Source organism: Scyliorhinus canicula, chromosome 4 (genome assembly GCF_902713615.1).
Source record: "Scyliorhinus canicula chromosome 4, sScyCan1.1, whole genome shotgun sequence".
NCBI classification, from domain to species: Eukaryota; Metazoa; Chordata; class Chondrichthyes; order Carcharhiniformes; family Scyliorhinidae; genus Scyliorhinus; species Scyliorhinus canicula.
Window position 1 is genome coordinate 94,987,379 of NC_052149.1, and position 21,999 is coordinate 95,009,377.

The 21,999-nt window shown below is 45.4% G+C and overlaps 1 protein-coding gene across 2 annotated transcripts in view; it reads right to left on the reverse strand.

The window, feature by feature from the left end:
* The window catches only part of nek7 (NIMA-related kinase 7), a 265,715-nt gene that overhangs the window by 60,228 nt on the left and 183,488 nt on the right, over nt 1–21,999 (reverse strand). For both annotated transcript variants that reach the window (XM_038794849.1, XM_038794850.1), the window contains exon 7: nt 11,235–11,343. In XM_038794849.1, coding sequence (XP_038650777.1) covers nt 11,235–11,343 — 109 coding nt within the window. The remainder of the gene's footprint in view (nt 1–11,234; nt 11,344–21,999) is intronic.

Sequence of the window (21,999 nt, forward strand, 5' to 3'; positions counted from 1 at the left end):
ATATATGGACATAAATATGAAGTATTCACACTTCATTACAATTGGAAATATTCCATAAACAATATAATAAGGTCTTACAAGTCTGGACATTCAAATTTAAAAAAAATTACTTTGGCTTCCCAATGTCGGCAAAATGAAAAGCCTGCTTTCTTAAATATTCTTTTAGTTCTGAATTAAACAGAAACTTACTCGGTTCTGTCTCACTTATAATCTAACAAACGAGGCAATAGTTTTGCAGTTTACCAAGGAATAAAATTGGTCCTTTAAAATCCCACAAAATAATTTGTCTTCTTATTCCTACATTTTCTTGCCTTATTCCTGGAGGACAATTAATTTATGATGCTAAGTCTAGTTCCAGTGGCAAATTAAATAGCACCCAAACTGCTGCCCAAGCTGAGATCAGATAACTTAGCTCAGGCCAGAGATGTTGGGGGCAATTCAGATATCGCTTTGCGCCTGGCGCGGAACAGGACGCAATGGGCGAATCCTGCAACAGCCCGAAATCGGGAACCACGCTGGACCGATTCCAAGTTGCTCAACTCTCTCCGCCCTACCATTAGGCTTATTTAAATACCTGGATGCCGCTTTCACCCAGCGCCTGATAGTCGATGGCCATGCCTGCAAGAGGAGAAGCAGTGGCGTGGTGGTTCTTTACTGAACTTGTGATCCAGACACCCAGGGTAATACTCTGGGTGGCCAGGTTCAAATCCCGCCACGACAGGTGAATTAAAAGTTGAATGACCATGAAACCATTGTCGGTTGTTGTACAAACCCATCTGGTTCACTACATGCCCTTCAGGGAAGGAAATCTGCAATCCTTACCCAGTCTGGCCGTTGTGAGATTGCAGACCCAGAGCAAAGTGGTTGACTCTTAAATGTCTTCTGAAATGGCCTTGCAAGCGACTCAGTTGTATCAAACCACAAAGGTCAAAACGAACACATCGCATCGACTTGGGCACTGGAAACGACAATGGTACACCCAGCCCTGGTTGATCCTGCAAAGTCCTCCTTACTAACATCTGGGGGCTTGTGCCAAAATTGGGGGAGCTGTCTCACAGACTAGTCAAGCAACAGCCTGACATGTCATATTCACGGATCATAGCTTACAGATAACATCCCAGACACCACTATCACCAACCCTGGGTATGTCCTCTCTCACCAGCAGGATCTTCCGAGCAGCGGTGGTGGCACAGTGGTATACAGTCAGGAGGGAGATGCGCTGTGAATCCTCAACGTCATCCCTCACCTCATGAAATCTCATGGCTTCTGGTCAAACATGGTCATGGAAACCTCCTGTTAATTACCATATACCTTCCACCCTCAACTGATGAATCAGCACTCTTCCATGTTAACACAACTTGGAGGAGACATTGAGGATGGCAAGGGCACAGACTGAAGTACAATGTCCATCGCCAAGTGTGGCACCACGACTGACCGAGCCCTGAAGGACATATCTGCTAGACTGGGTCTGTGACAGGTGGTAAGGGAACAAACCAGAAGGAAAAACATATTAGCCCTCATCCTCACAAACCTGCCTGTCGCAGATGCCATCTGACATTACAATCCTAGATGAGACCCAGTGACTAGGATTGGACCGAAAGCTCAATAATTTAGTTTATTTGTAAGACTGTGCGGAAAGAATGATTCAATTCAGAGTGATTGCGTGGAAAAAAATAGGGCCTTGCAATTTCTAAAACAAAACTTTATTATTAATACAATATTAAACCTTTTAACTTCACACCTGAAAAGGACAGCTCACAATAACCCCTTAACACTACTACTCAATTTCCCATTACACAACAAAAGTAACATGCAGCTCTCAATCTATCTTAAAATTAGCAGGGCATAGAGTAATACTTGCTTTATGAAACAGATTTGGCTCTTGGCAGACTCTGGCTGAATATCTTCAAAAAGATGGTTCACCTGGTATGTTTTAGCTTCTTCCTGGTCCCCAGATAAAACTGCTCTGCTTTTCATGTTATTACTCTTTTATAACTATCCTACTGTGAGAGAATTGTGGCCTCGGAGTCAGGCAAATCTGAATTCAGCTCCTCTTTCTCCCAAAACTCAACTGCCTCTCTGCATTCCTGGGATCCACCCAGCAATGACCTTATCTCCCCAAGTTGAAAAACAAATTATCTCTACAGGCTGAAAAAACACATTAACTGCACAGGGACTTCCCCAAAAACATTCCTTTGGTCAATTTCACCTGCTGTTTCCTGGAATTAAAATAAAGTCATTTTTAAATATGACCACTGCAGTCAAACATAGTATAATCCCAGGCTTTTAATCCTTAACTTGTCCCAATATTTAGAAGCCAATATTCCTAAAATCCTCCATTCGTCACACTAGCCATTATAGTATTGGTAGGGGTGACCACCGCACAGTCCTCGTAGAAACTGAGACCCATCTTCAAATTGAGGATACCATCCATTACGTTATGTGGCGCTACCATCATGCTAAATTGGATAGATTCAGAACAGATCTAGCAACTCAAGACTGGGCATCCATGAGGCGCTGTGGGTCATCAGCAGCAGCAGAATTGTACTAAGTCATAATCTGTAACCTCATGGTCTGGCATATCTCCCACTCTCCCATTACCAAGCCAGGGGATCAACCCTAGCTCAATGGAGTGCAATGGGGCATGCCAAGAGCAGCACCAGGCATACCGAAAAATGAGACGTCAACCTGGTGAAGCTACACACAGGATTACTTGCATGCCAAACAACATAAGCAGCAAGTTATAATCAGAGCTAAGCAATCCCACAACCAATGGATCAGACATAAGCTCTGTAGTCCTGCCATATCCATGAATGGTGGTGGACAATTAAACAACTCATTGGAGGAGGAGGCTCCACAAATACCCCCATTCTCAATGATGGAGTGGCCAGCCCATCAGTGCAAAAGACAGGGCTGAAGCATTTGCAAGAATCTTCAAACAGAAGTGCCGAGTGGATAATCCATGTCGATCTCCTCCGGAGGCCCCCGCATCACAGATGCCAGTCTTCAGCCAATTAGATTCACATCACCTAATATCAAGAACAGCAATGGATATGCAAAGGCTATGGGTCCTGACAATATTCCGGCAATAGTACTGAAGACTTGTGCTCCAAAACCTGCTGTGCCCCTAGCCAAACTGTTCCAGTACAGCTACAACACTGACATCCACACGGCAATGTGGAAAACTGCGCAGGTATGGCCTGTACACAAAAAAAAAATAGGACAAATCCAACCTAGCCAATTACCGCCCGATCAGTCTACTCTCCTTCATCAGCAAAGTGATGGAAGGAGTCATCAACAGTGCTATCAAGCGGCACTTGCTCAGCAATAACCTGCTCATTAACATTCAGTTTAGGATTCGCCAGGGCACTCAGCTCCTGACCGCATTCCAGCCTTGGTTCAAATATGGACAAAAGAGCTGAACTCCTGGGGTGAGGTGAGAGCGAATGCCCTTTACATCAAGGCAGCACTTGATCGAGTATGGCAGCAAGGTGCCCAAGCAAAACTAGAGTCAATGGGAATCAGGGGGAAAACTCTCCACTGGTTAGAATCACACCTAGTACAAAGGAAGACGGTTGTGGTGGTTGGAGGTCAGTCATCTCAGTCCCGAGACATCACTTCAGATGTTCTGCAGGGTAGTATCCTCGGCCGAACCATCTTCAGCTGCTTCATCAATGATCTTCCTTCCAACAGAAGATTCGATGTGGCGATGTTCACTGGTGATTGTGCAATGTTCAGCACGATTCGCAATTCCTCAGGTACTGAAGCAGTGCACATGCAAATGCAGCCAAACCTGGACACTATCCAGCCTTGGACTGACAAGTGGCAAGCAACATTCATGCTGCACAAGTGCCAGGCAAATCAAACCATCGCCCCTCGACATTCAACGGCATTACCAAAACAGAATCCCCCCACTATCAACATCCTGGGGGTTACCCTTTACCAGAAACTGAACTGGACTAGCCATATAAATACTGTGGCTACACAAGCAGGTCAGAGGTAAGGAATCCTGTGACGCGTAACTCACCTCCCGAGTCCCCAAAGAGTCCCCACTTGCCAGGATGAGTGCAGCTCCAGAAACACTCAGAAGCACAACACCATCTAGGACAAAGCAGCTCGCTTGACTGGCACCCCTTCCACAAACAGTCACTCCGTCCGCCACCAATGGACAGTAGCAGCAGTATGCACCACCTACGAGATGCATTCCAGGAACTCACCAAGGCTCCTGAGGCAGTACCTTCCAAACCCACGGCCACTACCGTTCAGAAGGACAAGGACAGCAGATACATGGGATCACCACCACCTGGATGTTCTGTTCCAAGTCACTCACTTGGAGGGGGGCAACACGGTAGCATGGTGGTTAGCATAAATGCTTCACAGCTCCAGGGTCCCAGGTTCGATTCCCGGCTGGGGGGGGGGGGGGGGGTTGTTGGGTTACGGGTATAGGGTGGATACGTGGGTTTGAGTAGGGTGATCATTGTTCGGCACAACATTGAGGGCCGAAGGGCCTGTTCTGTGCTGTACTGTTCTACTTCTACTTCACCATCTTGACTTGGAAATATTTCGCCTTTCCTTCACTGTCGCTGGGCCAAAATCCTGGAAATTCCATCCTAACACGACAGTCAGTGTACCTATACCACATGGACTGCAGTGGTTCAAGAAGCCAGCTCACCACCACCGTATCAAGGGCAATTAGAGATGGGCAACACATATTGGCCTATCCATGAAGCCCAAATCTCAAAAAATGAATTTTTTAAAAAACTCCATCGGGCACTGTTTATTACTGGTTTCCACAAATGTGGACCAGGTGTGATCCTTGGGGGAGCGGTGGGGGTCTCGCAGGCTATTAAGAGACCCCCGGCTGGTCAGGAACAGGGCTGTTTGGGCTGGCACCACCCTTGGCAACAATGCACCTCGGCACTGCCACCCTGGCAGTGCCAGCCTAGCACCTTGGCCATGCCAGTGTGCCCAGGTGGCACCGCCAGGGTAAAGAGATCGGGGCTGCCAGGCAAAACAGCGCCCTGATCTGCAAGAAGCTGGTCCTGCTCAACTCGCCAGTGCAGGAAGTCGACTAAGGTGTGGCCTCGGCAGGCAGAACCTCCCTGAGGCCCAGCAAAGTGCCATTGAATAGCAGGGTTAGTCTTGGCACTGCAGCCCTCGAAAAACATCCCACCAAATGTGCCCAAAAGCGGACTTAGTTTCAAGTCTACTGAATCACACCCTTAATCTAGGTACTTCCCAGGCATTATTATGTGAAACAGAAAAATAAACTAATAATGGATTAGTTATCGAGACGCATACAATTGGGGGAAAGCATGGATTTTCTCTTAACATTACGTCAAATCATTCACCACCCACATCAGCAGCAATGCAATACCATTCCATAACATCTGACCATGTAATTCTATAAATAGTTGCTAGAGTTCATACGAGTATATAAGTTTATTCATTCTTCACATTTCCTTGTTACCTTGTAGAGATTCACAAGATTTTGCTAGGTATTGAATTCCATGGTCATTTGTAAATGAATGCATATAAGCAGTGACACTGAAACCGGGAACTCATGAAACACGCCGATATGCTTCAGATTGTACGAATATGTAAAGTAAATACCATTCCAAACATATGGATGAACACAATGTTTCATATTTGTTCAATCTGAAATTAATAGTTGCACATCATGGGTGCTGTTAAAATTTATTTAACAATTGGCGCAAGCAAAATAAATGAACTTTGTAGGTCAAATCTACCGGTCTCTCGATCTTGGAGACCGGGTGTACGATTGAGGTTGCCTGTCGGGACCCAGTAGAAATCTTTACGCGTCAATGTGGGAAGTTTCAACTTCTGATGGGCTCCCCAGCACCCTCCCAAAATGCCACTGACTAGAGTCAGAGGCTTCGTTGGAACAGTTCCATAGTATTTACCTGAAAGTTACCAAGGAAATATTAGACAGGCAAAAGCAAAGTCTAACATCTGGATAACTAAACAACTGACCTTCCCCAATCTGCACCCAAGGCCCCTGACTCAACTCCTCCCCACCCCCAAACTCGGCCCCACTACTCCGACGCTTCAACTGTGTAGATGCTGCGCTGCACATTTCTGTGAAAGTCAAAAGAAATGCAAGCAGTGTCGTGTCAGGGGGACTTTTGAGCACAGCAGAAACCTGGTGATCATGGCCGCTGTTCAGACGATCCCAGCCTATGTTTCACCAATAAGGATTCAAATTGAGAATAATAAAAGGTCTTCCAACACACACCTGATGAAGGTGGTATGGTTGCACAATGGTTAGCACAGTTGCTTCACAGTTCCAGGGACCCAGGTACAATTCCCGGCTTGGGTAACTGTCTGTGCAGAGTCTGCACGTTCTCCCAGTGTCTGTGTGGATTTCCTCCGGTTTCCTCTCTCAGTCCAAAGATGTGCAGGTTAGGTGGTTTGGCTATGCTAAATTGCCCTTAGTGTTCAAAATAAAAGGTTGGGTGTGTTTACTGGTTTACGGGGTTAGGGTGGAGGCGTGGGCTTAGGTAGGGTGCTCTTTCCAAGGGTCGGTACAGATTCAGTGGGCCGAATGGCCTCCTTCTGCACTGTAAATTCTATGATTCCAGTGATTCTAAACAAACCTGTTGGACTTTAATCTGGTGTTGGACTTGTTACTGTGCCTAATCCAGTCCAACGTCGACATCTCCATATAGGCTCTGAGCAAGTCATATCGAAGGCAAGGGCAAGTCATATCGAACTCAAAATGTTACCTCGGTTTCCCTGTCCACAGATGCCGATAGGTCTGCTAAGTTTTCCAGCGTTTTCTATTATTATTTCATATTTCCAGCATCTGACTTCTTCCATCACTTTGCAGATGATGGAGAGTAGACTGATAGAGCAGTAATTGGCTGGATTGGATTTGTCCTGACTTTTTTTGTACAGGACATGCTCTAAATTTAGAGTATCCAATTATTTTTTCCAATTAAGGGGCACTTTAACTAATCCACCTACCCTGCACATTTTGGTTTGTGGAGGTGAGACCCACGCCGACACAGGGAAAACGTGCAAACTCCACACAGAATGTGACCCGGGGCCAGAATCGAACCCGGTTCTCGGCACCATGAGGCAGCAATGCTAACCACTGCACTACTGTGCCGCCCCAAGGGATTTTGCTTTTATTTTAACATATTAATTGTCAATAATAAACTAGAAAGAACTAAAAATACTAAATGCAGCTAAGAACAAATTAGCTTCAATCCGAGCAGTGCAATTGTGTCATGTCCAAGTAGCAATTGCAAAACAGTTTTCGTCAGTGCCAAGACTTTGGCCTTCAGACCACTGCGACATATGGGCCTCTTTTACAACTTGCATCTTTCACAGAAGGATGGACCCCAGTAATTTGGAATCACACAATCCATTCATTATCTAGCATTTTCAACCTGTAACAGTACATCCAATGATCTCAGAACTAATTGGGACTAATACTTGCTGCAAAGTATTTGCCATTCTGAAGAGATGATCTACTTCTCCCCTCTTACAGATACATGAATGGGCAGGGAGCTGAGGGATACAGATCCTTAGAAAATAGGCGACAGTTTTAGATAAGAGGATCTGGATCGGCACAGGCTTGGGAGGGCTGAAGGGCCTGTTCCTGTGCTGTAATTTTTCTTTATTCTTTATTCTTACACTGCAATTTTCACTTAAAGATGGTCTATAGGTTTAAATAGGAATGGAAGTTTCAGTTGACAGGGAAGTTTCATTAGGAGCTTCGGAAGGAGTGAAGAAGACAAAACAAAAATTAGTGTTAAAAAATTAAGGAAATGAGTACCGGATACAAGGCAGCAGGGATGAGGAATCTGGGAATGAATGAGGGATCAGGAAATTTGGCAATCACCAGGGAGTGCAGATTAGTTGAAGTTTACAGAGAGCGACCTCAAGCTGTGTGGGAGGAAAATGGGCAAGTGGGCTGAGAGAATGAGGAGTGCTAGTGTAGAGGAGGGATGAATGAATGTGCATCTATATGGCATCTTTCATGTTGTGAAGCTATGGAATTCCTTGCCCAGTGAAGCAGTAGAGGCTCCTTCCTTAAATGATTTTAAGATAAAGATAGATAGTTTTTTGAAGAATAAAGGGATTAAGGGTTATGGTGTTCGGAGCTGAGTCCACAAAAGATCAGCCATGATCTCATTGAATAGTGGAGCAGGCTCGAGGGGCCAGATGGTCTACTCATGCTCCTAGTTCTTATGAGCTCAGGATGTCTCAAAATTTTTCCAGAGGCAATTAAGTACTTTTGGAGTGTAGTCTGTTGTAATTTAGGAAACAGCAGTCAATTTGTTCACAGCAGAAAGAGATAGAGAGAGCAGCAGGCAGGAGAGCAAGGAGGAAGCGCATGCAGGGCATTGTGGGTTGGAGGAGGGGTTGGAGAGGGAGAAAAGAGACGAGATTCGTGCGTGAGGGGGGGGGAGCGGTACGAGAGAGCAGGGGGAAGCGAGAGAGGGGGGAGAGAGAGGGGGAGACAGAGATAGAGGGGGGAGAGACGGAAGAGAGACAGAGAGAGAGAGCAAGAGAGAGAAAGAGGGGAGAGAGAGTGAAAGAGGGGGAGGGGGCGAGAGAAAGAGGAGGAGGGGGAGAGATAAAGAGGGGGAGGAGATGAGAGAGGGGGCGGGGTAGAGAGAGAGGGGGGGGGAGGGCATTGTAGAGTGGAGGAGGGGGGAAGAGAAGAGACTAGTACCCGTGAGGGGGGTGGGGGGGGGGGGGTACCGAGAGAGCAAGGGCAAGAGAGACAGAGAGAGAGAGAGAGAGAGAGAGAGAGAGAGAGAGGGGGGGGGGGGGGGGGGCGCGAGAGGGAGGGAGGGAGAGAAGAGTAGTGAGAGGGAGAAGGGGAGTGAGGATGAGTGAGTGGAGGGAGGGGGAGAGAGGGGGAAGAGTGGGGATGGGGGCCTGGCATAGGCAGGACGGGGGGGGGACCTTGGGGCGGGCAGGACGGGGGGGCTGGTGCGGTCAGGACAGAGGTGGGGCCTGGTGTGGGCAGGACAGAGGGGGACCTGGCGCGGGCAGGACAGAGGTGGGCCTGGCGCGGGCAGGACAGAGGGAGGGGACTGGCACGGGCAGGACAGAGGGGGGACCTGGCGCGGGCAGGACAGAGGGGGGACCTGGCGCGGGCAGGACAGAGGGGGGACCTGGCGTGGGCAGGACAGAGGGGGGACCTGGCGCGGGCAGGACATAGGTGGGGCCTGGCGTGGGCAGGTAAAAGAAATTGGCCAGGACACCAGGTAGCATTTCATGTTCTATTTTGGATAGCGCCATGGTGGTTTTTATGTATCTAGCCTCAATTCAATATCTCCAAAAGACAGCACCTTGCATTCCCTCAGTACTGCACCGTGGGTCAGCCCAAGGAAAGCATGAGATAGTGTTGCAAAGGAGAAATGAGAACGAGGCAATAGGAGGAGTGATGTTGTACGAGAGTCTTCTAACCAACAGCGGTGCCAAAATGCAGCTGCAGTAGCAAATAGCATGCAGTTGCTTTGCTTTCTCTCAACTGAATCACAACACATCACCACAAAGGCAATCTAAACCTCAGGTCAGATGCTTCCCATACAAAACCGATGTTCCTCACCAGATCCCTCCATTAATCACTAGCACTCGTCCAACTCAATACCCCTCTTGAAAAAAAACCCAAAAGGTACTACAATACAAGATAAAAAGAGAGATAGCTCGGAAAATCAAAGGCACAGAAAACAAGATGAAAATGACAAGACAACTGAGGAGTACTTTGACATGGCAAGGAATTTATCAAAATAATTTGAGTTTCACGCACCTGCACCATGCCATGATAGTTCCAAGAGATCATGGTGTCTGTGACTGAAAAATGATGATGCCAAGAGGCCAGAAGCACAATTTATAGTATGGCATTTGAGGAAGCAGGCCGTTTTATTTCCCTGGTTTTGGGACTCATGTGAAATTCACACAGACCACTTTTGAATGCTTGCCTATTGACCCAAATTAGCATATAATGAACATTATTAAGAAAACAATTGTGAGAAATTCACTGATCTTTCTCTTATCAGTGAAAAGTTGTTGACTTGGGAAGTAGCTTGACTATTTTGCATTATATGCACACCTCCCGACCTCATGAATTCAATAGAAACCCTGATCGCAAATAGCTGTGATCTAGTTGTCATTTACAGGCCCTGCCAATAAAAAGATTACAGCCATGCTAAACAACAGATGAAAATGCCCAAATGTAAAAGTTCATGCAATTTTCCTTTGTTTTATAAAACTGATAAATAACTTTGATCTTGGTGGTGGGGTCCAATTTCAAGAAAGCACATGTTAATAAACATGTAATATCTAAAAATCAATTACATATATAAAAATTTCAACACAATTAAACTTATCTACCTAAAATGCAATTCATAACTAAATATAAGCAGCATATTTTAAAATTGCTATACTTGAAGATATGAGGTTTGAACAAAATTAGCAGTAATCACAAGCCTTTTTAACCATATGATTCTTTTGATCAATGGTATATTAACTTTACATTCAACAATGCCTGTGAAGAAAGCAGCTAGAAATGAGTCAGCATGACTACCCCCTTAACAACTTTGCATCATCAATCTTCATGCTGTGAAACTGGAAGAAGTCAGCAACTGTTGATGGTTGCCAACCAAGTGATAGCTTCCACCTAACTAACTGATTGATCTTCAGAGCACCATTCTACACTCCAACACAACTATGCCAGCACAGTTCAAAACAAGTTTGAGAAACAAATGTCTGTTGTGTAGTAATTTTATATTGTTTTTGGGGAAAGAGATACTTCTTTGTAAAATGAGTTGATAAATTGCACTGTTAGTGGTGGGATCAATACATTGATCGATTAATGCTAGCTCACTGCATTACTCAACAATTTCACCATTGCAGAGAATGCCAGGCTCATATTCTGACTTAACACAAGCAACACAATGGTGCTCCAAATGTCCTGTAATAAGTGGATGATTTGAAATGAATTAATGTTTTAAAAAGAATCCCTCAACTTGTTTCCTTTCTACTCGACCTGGCCTTAGTCCCTAACTCTGTCTTATTTATCATAGTTGATTAAACATTTTGGTATCTTATCCTATGTGCTACATCAAGTCTGTTTACTTAAGCGGAATTGATTCTGATATACGGCTTTTAAACAAACCCATTAGAAAATAACAACACACACGGAATATTTTGTTTTCTGATAGGGGATGGTTATTCTGTAATGATGTTACCTCTGTGCATGACACGACGAGAATGCATGTGTTCCAAGGCACTGCAGAGTTGAACAAAATACTTCCATATTGTTCTTTCTGGAATCAGCCGTTTCTGTTTCTTAAAATGCTGTGAAAATATTATGAATCCAAATTAGTACAAATTAGTTTCTTTCTGAAAGCAAAGAAATAATAGATTTACAAACACAACATAAGTGAGGAATTTTAATTCTCATACAGATTTAGATTAATGTATAAATATACAAATGGATGTTATAAAAGGACAACTGCTGAAATACTAATAACTTACTTTGTTTTCTAACCTAAACTCTCTTCTGGATATTCAGTCTCAATGAAAGCAAAAAGGCAACTATTGTCCTGAAGAGTGTACTTGGTTTATTTTGAGTTTTCAGGGTTGGTTTAAATAACAAGCAAGCCGAAGCATGCATAACCAAACATGAAATACAAAAATGTCATTTGTCTCATGATGCTTATTGTTCCCCAAAACTATGCACTGTAGGCAGAATTCTCCGCTCCCGCGCGGAATCGGGAAGGCCGTTGTGAATTCGGCCGAGTTTCACGACAGCCTCGGAGGCCGCTCCTCGCACCTTATTCGCCCCCACCCGGGGGGGTAGGAGTGGCGCTCCGTAACTCTCGGCCGCCGGGCCTTGACGCTTGCATCAAGGTGGCGCGCCGAGAATGACGCGACGGCGGCGCCTAAGTGACGTCAGCCGTGCATGCGCAGGTTGACCGGCTCCAACCCGCGCATGTGCGGCTGACGTCACGACGGCTGACGGCTCCAACCTGCGCATGCGCGGTTGCCGTCTTCCCCACTGCTGCCCAAGACGTGGCGGCTTGATCTTGCAGGGCGGCGGAGGGGAAAGAGTGCATCGCTTGGAGACGCCGGCCCGGCGATCAGTGGGCACCGATCACGGGCCAGTCCCCTCCCGAGCACGGCCGTGGTGCTCACTCCCCTCTCCGCCCCCCACAAGCCTCAAACGAGCATTTGGCGCCCATGTTCACGACAGTAGCGACTAGGCGTGGTTGCCGCCGTCGTGAACCGGTTGGGAATGGCAGGCCGCTCGGCCCAGAGAATCGCCGGTCGCCGTGAAAAATGGCGAGCGGCGATTCATCTGAGCGGGTGGTGGGAGAATCACGGGGGGTGCCAGGGGGGCATGTCGTGAGTCGCCCGGCCCTCCCGCGATTCTCCCACCCGGCGTGGGGAGCGGAGAATCGCGCCGTGTGTCGCAGCAAGAATTTAATAACCACCAATGAAATCTCCAGAAAATAAACCATTCAATAAATAGTCTCTAATACGAAAGAAAATCAAGCAGAACCCCATGATAGTCTGTCCCTCTCCACATCTAACATCATTCAAAATTTGAAACATTCTATCATCGGGTGAATACAATTGTAACCCAAGCTCATTACCACTTGCTGGAAACTGCGATCTTACTTCTGGTTATACAGCCAACGATCAGCTAATTTACTGTTGTCTCATACTTTGCTGGTAAGCAGCATCGGGCAGCCCGGTAGCATAGTGGATAGCACAATTGCTTCACAGCTCCAGGGTCCCAAGTTCGATTCTCGGCTTGGGGGTCACTGTCTGTGCGGAGTCTGCACGTTCTCCCTGTGTCTACGTTGGTTTCCTCCGGGTGCTCCGGTTTCCTCCCACAGTCCAAAGATGTGCAGGTTAGGTGGATTGGCCATGCTAAATTGCCCTTAGTGTCTAAAATTGTCCTTCGTGTTGGATGGGGTTACTGGGTTACGGGGATAGGGTGGAGGTGTAGGCTCTCTTTCCAAGAGCCGGTGCAGACTTGATGGGTCGAATGGCCTCCTTCTGCACTGTAAATTCTATGAAATAAGTGCGCTTAGCAAAACGTATTTATTCAGATTCATCTACTATTTTATGTTCTGCTTTTAAATTCAAATCAACTGATATTTCGATTAATTGTTCCCCCTTCCTCATCTTACCATTTCATATTTAATGCATTGCAATCTACATCTCGCCAGTCCAACATCATAAACCATCCAAATCCCTCTGAATTCGTCCTGATATTTGCTTCTTAACTTACCCATCAACTTCGACAGGGATATGTCTAAATCAATTATATTTTTCTTCATTTCAAAATAATTTGTCCACGTTGTGAACAAAGAGTTGGGGAGGGGGCAAGGTACATGGGAGTGTGTGGGGATGGGATAACTTTGGGCAGGGGAGGAAAATCCCGAAATCCCATGGGGGTGGGGAGTCGCTATGGGCGGCATAGTCAGGTGTATGGGGGGGGGGGGGGGGGGTTGATGTGGGTCTATGCAATAGTTAAAATAGTTAATCCTTTTAACTTTTCTCTGGGTAATTATTGATGCAACAGTCGGTTTAAACCACTTGAAGTTCATGATTTATATCATACTTTGGATGGTTGCCAGGGCAGGGCAATTTCCCAAAGGAAGTTTGTACTTCCAGGCAATCACTGTGTAAACCCTACCTAGGAACCGCGAGGCAGGTGGGGGAAGAGAGATATCCCCAATGCACCTTTATCGTGCTCCGCCGTTACACGGCGGAGATCGGACTCTGTGGCCCATTATGTTGGGGCACGAGTACCTTTAAGAACCCTTTTCATTTTACAGAGATGATTTTTAGTAAAGCACCTGTTTTCCAGTTTATGGTCATGTGACCAAGTTACTCAGGAGGTAAACAATAGAAAAACACCAAGTTATAGAGGTGCCGAGATTGAGTGTGCTGCTCTGGTGTTGAGCGAGGTTTTCATTTGAAATAATCCCAGAATAATCCAAAAGAGGCCCTTTGACCCATTGAGTCTGTACCGTGGCATGAAAAACACCTGACCTGCCTACCTAGTCCCATTTTCCAGCACTTGGCCCATCAACATGAATGTTATGACGTGCCAAGTGCTCATCCAGGAACTTTTTTAAAAGATGTGAGGAAACCCCCCTCTACCACCCTCTCAACAGTGCACTCTAGACCGTCACCACCCCCGAGTAAAAAAAGGTTTATCCTCAAATCCTCCCTAAACCTCCCATCCCTGACCTTGAACCAGTGACCCTTTGTAACTATCCCTTCAACTAAGGGGAATAGCTGCTCCTTGTCCACCCTGCCCATGCCCCTCTTAATCTTTTACACCATGATCAGGTCGCCCCTAATCTTCTCTGCTCCAGCGAAAACAACCCAAGCCTTTCCAACCTCTCTGCATACCTTAAATGGTCCATCCCAGGCAACATCCTGGTGAATCGTCCCTGCACCCCCTCCAGTGCAATCACATCCTTCCTATAATGTGGCGACCAGAGTTGCACACAGTTCTCCACAGATCTCTGAAGGTTGCCACTCAAGTGGATAGAGCCGTGAAGAAGGCCTATAGTGTGTTAGCGTTTATTAACAGGGGGCTTGAGTTTAAGAGCCGCGGGGCTATGCTGCAACTGTACATGACCTGGTGAGACCACATTTGGAGTATTGTGTGCAGTTCTGGTCACATTATAAGAAGGATGTGGAAGCATTGGAAAGGTGCAAAGGAGATTTACCAGGATGCTGCCTGGTTTGCAGGATAGGTCTTCTGAGGAAAGGTTGAGGGAGCTAGGGTTTTTCTCTTTGGAGGAGAGGAGGATAAGAGGTGACTTAATAGAGGTTTATATGATGATGAGGGGGATAGATAGAGTGGAGGTTCAGAGACTATTTCCTCGGGTGGATGTAGCTGTTACAAGGGGGCATAACTATAAGGTTGAGGGTGGGAGATATAGGAGAGATGTCCGAGGTAGGTTCTTTACTCAGAGTGGTTAGGGTGTGGAATGGACTGCCTGCTGTGATAGTGGAGTTGGGACACTTTCGGAACTTTCAAGCGGTTATTGGATAGGCACATGGAGCACACCAGAATGACACAGAGTGGGATAGCTTGATGTTGGTTTCGGACAATGCTCGGCCCAACTTCGAGGGCTGAAGGACCTGTTCTGTGCTGTACTGTTCTATGTTCTATGCCCATCCCATCTATCTTCCTGTAACCCAAGACATTCAACCTCACTGTTAATCACCCGGCCAATCTTTGTGCCTTTGCAAAGTTACTGATCCTACCGCCCCACATACTCATATATGTCATTTATATAAAACATTAGGGGACCCAGCACAGATCCCTATTTGACACCACTGGACACTGGCTTCCAGTCACTAAAGCAGCCGTCTGTCATCATCCTGTGTAAGCCAATTTTGAATCCACCTTCTCAAGTTACCCTCTATTCCTTGTGAATTTACCTCCTTTGTAGTCCTCCCAAAGGCCTATAAAGCCTTGTCAAAGGCTTTGCTGAAATCCATGTAGACTGTATCAAGAGCACTGTCCTCCTCTACACACCCGGTCACATACTCACAAAGGTTGCTCTCCTAAATGCTTTCTTAAACTCCATCCTGCACTTTCAGCACTCCACCAATGCCTCCGTTGATTTGCTCCCCTTGTATTTGCTAAAAGGCTCTCTTTTCCTTCTAGTTGCTGAGCAGAGAACACTTATTTCCAGCAGAATTCTGCTGAAATTCTCGATGGTGACAAGAGTTTTCAAAATCCTGATTAACTTGGGCACTGTACTAACAGTGAATTATACTTTTGGAATAGCCAAGCTGAGAAGAGAGAGTATGTGTTCATAGATGTAAGTCTCCAGATTTAAGGAACATGAGAACCAGGAGAGCTCTGACCCCAGATGGCTACACCTAAGCTAGCGACAACTGTGTTGAATAGAGAAATCGACAACCTTGGGATGGTTTCGTGAGATTTGAATAAAAGCTTTGCTAGAAGTGAAAGGCTCAAGGAATCTCAGCCCTTATATAAATCTTTGAAACAGTACTTGGACCAAGTAGTTAATTTTCCAATTTCTGATAAGTATCTGACTTCAGTTTTTTGGAGTGCCAACAAAATGCATATAGAAAAAGCTTAGAGTTAGGAAGTTTGGTTTAGCGGATAAATAACTGCATTCACTGTATGGTTAATATGTTTAACATAACCAGCTAGTTAAGACAGAGTATGGTTATTAATATTCATGTTCATTGATTTTTGAGTGGCAGAATTATTTTCTTTCAAACTATGAACCTTGCGGCTTCATTCTTTTCGTAAAAACCTAGGTATTCCACACCAAAAAATAATGTAAACGTTTTCAGTCTCTGCCAAGGTCATGACAATGTCCAAAACCTACCTTCAAATTAGGAAACACTTCATGACAAGTGTTATGAAAGTTTGGAACTCTTCTCAAAATGGCGACTGATGCTTGGTGAATTGTGAATTTTTAAAACCGAAATTCATAGCTTGTGTTTGGTAGCCAATGGTATCAGTGAATATGAGGCAAAGATGGGTATATGGAGTTAGGTTATAGATCAGCCATGGCCTAATGAATGGTGGAACGGGCTTGAGGCAGATGTCCTGCTCCAATATTGTTACTACAATAATCTAGTAACATAACCACATCCCTATCCTTACACTTATGTGGCATCTTTCATTAATATCCCCAAGTGCAGTTATGACCATTTTAGTGCAGGTTCAATTCAAGAAAACAGATCACTCTCGCAAGCCTTAGGTGGGTGGAGGTGGAGACACAACTCAACACAGAGCAAGAGAGCTGGAGTTAGCCATGTGAAGGATCAAGCCAATCACAACTAAGTATCAGAAAGCGGAGTAAAGAAAAGAGCAAGTATTTCACATACAAAAATGGTACATTATATTTCACAAACACACCAATGATGGAAGCTAACGTTCCATGTATTTATTGTTAGAAGTGGGGGAAAAAAGCATGTTTAAGCAATCTGCACGCTCTCCCAGTGTCTGCGTGGGTTTCCTCCAGGTGCTCCGGTTTTCTCCCACAGTCCAAAGACGTGCAGGTTAGGTGGATTGGCCATGCTAAATTGCCCTTAGTGACCAAATGGGTTAGGAGGGGTATTGGGTTGCGGGGATAGGGTGGAAGTGAGGGCTTAAGTGGGTCGGTGCTGATTCGATGGGCCGAATGGCCTCCTTCTGCACTGTATGTTCTAAGTTCTCCTTCAGTTTTGTTTCTTTTTTTTTGGGGGGGGGGGGGCGATGTCAACAAAATGCATATAGAAAAAGATTTGAGTTAGGAAGTTTGGTTTAGCAGATAACTAACTGCATTCATTGCTTTTTTCCTCCCCTTTCCTTCCTGTAAGCAAACTTGGCCTTTACTTACCCCCACATCTTCACATGCACAGACACTGGTCAGGTTCTGTCACGAAATGATGCTAATTATATCTTTATCTCCCCTCCAAAATAAACCATCACAAGAGGGTACCATCCAACAGACAGCTGGCCATTAGGCATGTATGAACCTAAACAGCAAGTCTGGGCAGTGTATTCAATTTCTGGGCTCCATTCTTTGACTCTTGTATTTCTCCAAGTTAGGTGTTAGCTACAATATTCTCCAATTTATGCTAATATAAATGAGAAACAGTCGTAATTTCAACATCAATGCCTTGGATGCTGTACCCTCTGCCCCCGGGCCTCCCTTCAAAACCAACACCTGGGGCACACCCGTGCTCCCAGTTTGCTCCAGCTCCAATGATTGGGGCACCCCACTCAGTACTCCCTACTCCTCCTGAATATTCGCATTTGTTTTGGAATCTTCATTGCCATACTGCACAGTTACAAGGACCGAAATTGTGTCAGACACCATGTGAGTCAATCTGTCAGCAGACTCCTGCATCTTAAAGCAGGTGGTATTGGGGTATAATGAAAGCATTAAATTGGAGAGACAATAAATCAAGTAATAATGATCCCATTGTCGACAAATGCAAAAACCTGTTTTGTTTTCATTTTGGAGTATTTTTTTCTGAAGCAAATGCACAATCTGCATGGGAAATGTAGAACCACCTGGTTATATTTAAAGGAATATGGCACTTCATTTCACAAAAAATGTAATAAATCTCAATGATGAGCGAGAAAACCTTAAGAATTAGACATCTGGTCTTCTACTAAAGTGTAATAAATGTCAGTAAGAGTTAAACAGTGTTTACTTATGCTGTAAACTCAGGGGGAGCCACAGTGGCACTGTCTAAATATTACTTTAACACAACAAATGGTTCATCTGTGATTAATATATTTAAACATTAGTATCTGCAGAATGCTGAAAACTTTCCAAATTTCATTTCTCTTTTCTTTCAGAAGAGATATACCAGACCATAATAGTCCAGTCAAGATTTTCCTTCCAGATGTTTTCAACTTGTCCACAAATTGCTGGTCAGCTGCTCTGCTCATGTTTCAAACATAATTCTAAGTAACAAAGTTTTGGCATCCATCCAAAATGAGGCTTTGCATCTATTCTTCCCAAGGCTACATTTACATATCAGAGGTTTGTTTGATGTCAGGAGGGTAAGGATATGAAACAGCCTTCCTTTCAGAAACATGTTGTATTCCATACAATATAGAGAGCAAAATGAAAAGATTCTTAATACATAAAAATTGACATTACTGTTGCAGCGAGAATACGATTCAAATACAAAACCCGCACAGGACAAAGATTCAGAGAAATACAAAATTAAATAAAGCAAACAGCAATATTTAATATAATCATATGTAGGATTAGCAGTTTATGGTTAAAATTAACATCTGGAACTTGAGATGCACTGAACATCATCACAAGGTGGCTACAGAGCAGTGTACCCAAAAGATACAAATAATGGGAGGCTAGATATTTATTTACCATAATTGTAATTAAACAAAAGAATAGTTAGAGTACTTCTCTCAAGTTTTATTTTTAGATGTTACATAAATACAGCAATAGTTTTAACAATTTAATGCACCGCTAAAAAAATACAAATCCAATTGTATAACAGCCGTTTTTATATTCAACCATTTCAAAGTAACTGTTATTAATTAATTGAAAATAGTTCAATTTGGTATGACCCTAATATTGATGGATTAAAGCTCTAAGCACATCTGGATTTCCCAATACCTTATTCACAATGCTGATGCTTGTCATTGAGACTGAATTTGAATGCAAGTTGTACCTTTTTTGAGTGCAGACCTAGAATTAATTTCACTGTTGATTCAATGCACTGAACTCTTATTTTAAATTCTTACAGAAAACGTATAGACTTGCACTCCTGCTGAGCGTTTTGATGAGCCATAATATTTTTAATGATGTGATGCCTGAAAATTTCATAAATCGACAAGTTAGAAAAGCTTGAAGACCTCTCTCATGTGATCATAAAGATTTACACATACAGGAGGCATTCTGACTGGCCTTATTCTACCAATTTAATGGAATTCACAGCTAGAGTATTTTTCTCATTTCACCTACACAGGAAATTGGTGCATTGGGCTCCTCTGGAAGCTTCAAGGTATACACAAAAAAAATCATAGATTGGAGTTGTAAGCCAAGTAGTTTCCTGCCTCATGAAAAAAAGTAAAAGCCCCAATTCTATAAAGCCGAAGCATTCAATGTTTTCATACAAATAAGAAAGATAACAAAATTCAAATAATTTCTGCTGATTTCTACTCATAATGGCCATCAAACAACCAAATCGTTGAAGCCTCATTTAAAATGGTGATTTTCATTTGTAAAAAGTAGTGTTGCAATAATGGACACCACATAGCATTGTATAATTTTTTTTTAATAAGTCTTTTTATTGGGTGGGTGGGGGGGGTGGAGACTGGGGAGGTAAATATACATTTGGGTGCAGGAAATAATTACAGTGGGCAATACTCAAATGGGTTTGGTGTTGTCACTTGCTTCTCCCGGACTGGTCCCGCTGCCGTTACCGTTTCACGCTCACCTCCGCTTCAGCCGTTCCTCACGTTTTTCGCCTGTATTCTCCTTGTTCTCTATTCCTGGAGATGCCATGTTTGTTACTGTATTCCGTGCCCTCCTTTGGGCTGTCATTTCCCTGCCTCCCCCCATCCCCCTGGTTCTCCTCTTTTGTTGCCTGTCCCTTCCCTCTCTCCCCCTCCTGTGGTTCGCCTTTCTTTCCTCTTAGGTTTAGCTGGTTCCCCCCCCCCCCCCCCCCCCCCCCGGGTCTATCTCTCCCTCTTATGCTTTGGCTACTTTCTCCTGATTCTTGGTTATTCTTCTGCTTGTCCGTTGGCCACAAACAGGTCCCAGAGCAATTGGGTGAATGGCTCCCACGTTTTGTGGAAGCCGTCGTCTGACCCACGGATGGCGAATTTGATTTCCTCCATTTGGAGAGATTCCGAGAGGTCGGACAGCCAGCCTGCAGCTTTGGGTGGTGCTGCTGAGCGCCAGCCGAATCGGATTCTACGGCAGGCGATCAGGGAGGCAAAGGCAAGGGCGTCTGCCCTCCTCCCCAGGAATAGGTCAGGGAGGCAAAGGCAAGGGCGTCTGCCCTCCTCCCAGGAATAGGTCTGGCTGGTCTGATACCCCGAAGACCGCCACTTTCAGGCATGGCTCCACCCTCATCCCACCACTTTGGACATTGCCTCGAAGAAGGCTGTCAAGTACCCCGCAGGTCTGGGGCAAGACCAGAACATGCGGGAGTCGTTGGCCCGGCCTCCTTGGCACCGTTCACATCCATCCTCCACCTCTGGGAAGAACCTACTCATACATGTTCTTGTTAAGTGGCCTCTATGTACCACTTTTAGCTGCGTCAGACTGAGCCTTGCGCACGTGGAGGTGGTGTTGATCCTGTAAAGTGCTTCGCTCCAGAGTCCCCACCCTATTTCAATCCCCAGGCGCTCTTCCCATTTCTTTCTTGTTGCGTCCGGTACAGTGTCGGCCCTCTCTATCAGTCGGTCATACATGTCGCTACAGTTTCCTTTATCCAGTAGGCTTGCAGTAACTCTTCCAGTAATGTCTGTCATGGTGGTTGTGGGTTCGTCCTTTTCTCCTTTCGTAGGAAGTTTTTGAGTTGTAGATACCTTAACTCATTCCGTTTTGCTAGCTGGAATTTCTCTGCCAGTTCATCCAGTGTTGCGATCCTGCCGTCCGTGTATAGGTCCCTGACTGTCAGTGTCCCTCCGTCCTGCCCCCACCTTTTGAAGGTCAGTCAGTGCTGGTGTGAACCTATGGTTGTTGCAGATGGGAGCTTTGTCTGAAATTTTGGTCAGGCCAAATTGCTGCCGTAAGTTGGTTCCAGGATTGGAGGGTGCTGGAGTATTTTTTGGGTGGGGATGGGCGTGTTGCCATGGCGAGGGCCCGGAGGGTGGACCCCATGCAGGAGGCCTCTTCCGCATGCACCCACTCGGCTCAAACCCTTATTTGCTCGGCCGTCGCCGCAAAGGTAGAATTGAGGATCCCTTTGCAGTCATGGGCTATTTGGATCCCCAGGTAGCGCAATTTGTGTCGGGCTTGTTTAAACGGCAGTCCCATTAGTGCTTACCCCCCCTACTTGTGGGTGTACCGGGCAGATCTCGCTTTTGCTCATGTTGAGTTTGTAGCCCGAGAAGGCGCCAAACTCTTTCAGGAGCACGATGATTCTGTCCATGCTGCTTTGCGTATCCGAAATGTAGAGGAGCAGGTTGTCTGCATAGAATGAGACTCTATGCTCTCTGCTGCCCCTTTGGATCCCCCTCCAGCTTTTTGCTGCTCTGAGCGCGATTGCCCGTGGTTCGATTGCTAGGGCGAACAGCAGCGGGGACAGTGCGCACCCTTGTCTGGTGCCCCTGTGCAGCTGGAAGTATCGGGAGTTGATGTTGTTGGTCCGTATGCTCGCCCTGGGAGCGTTGTATAGGAGCTTTACCCAGGAGGTGAATCCTGTTCCAAGCCCAAACCGCTCCAGTACCTCTACAAGGTACTTCTATTCGACCCTGTCGAAGGCCTTTTCTGCGTCTAGGGAGATGGTCTC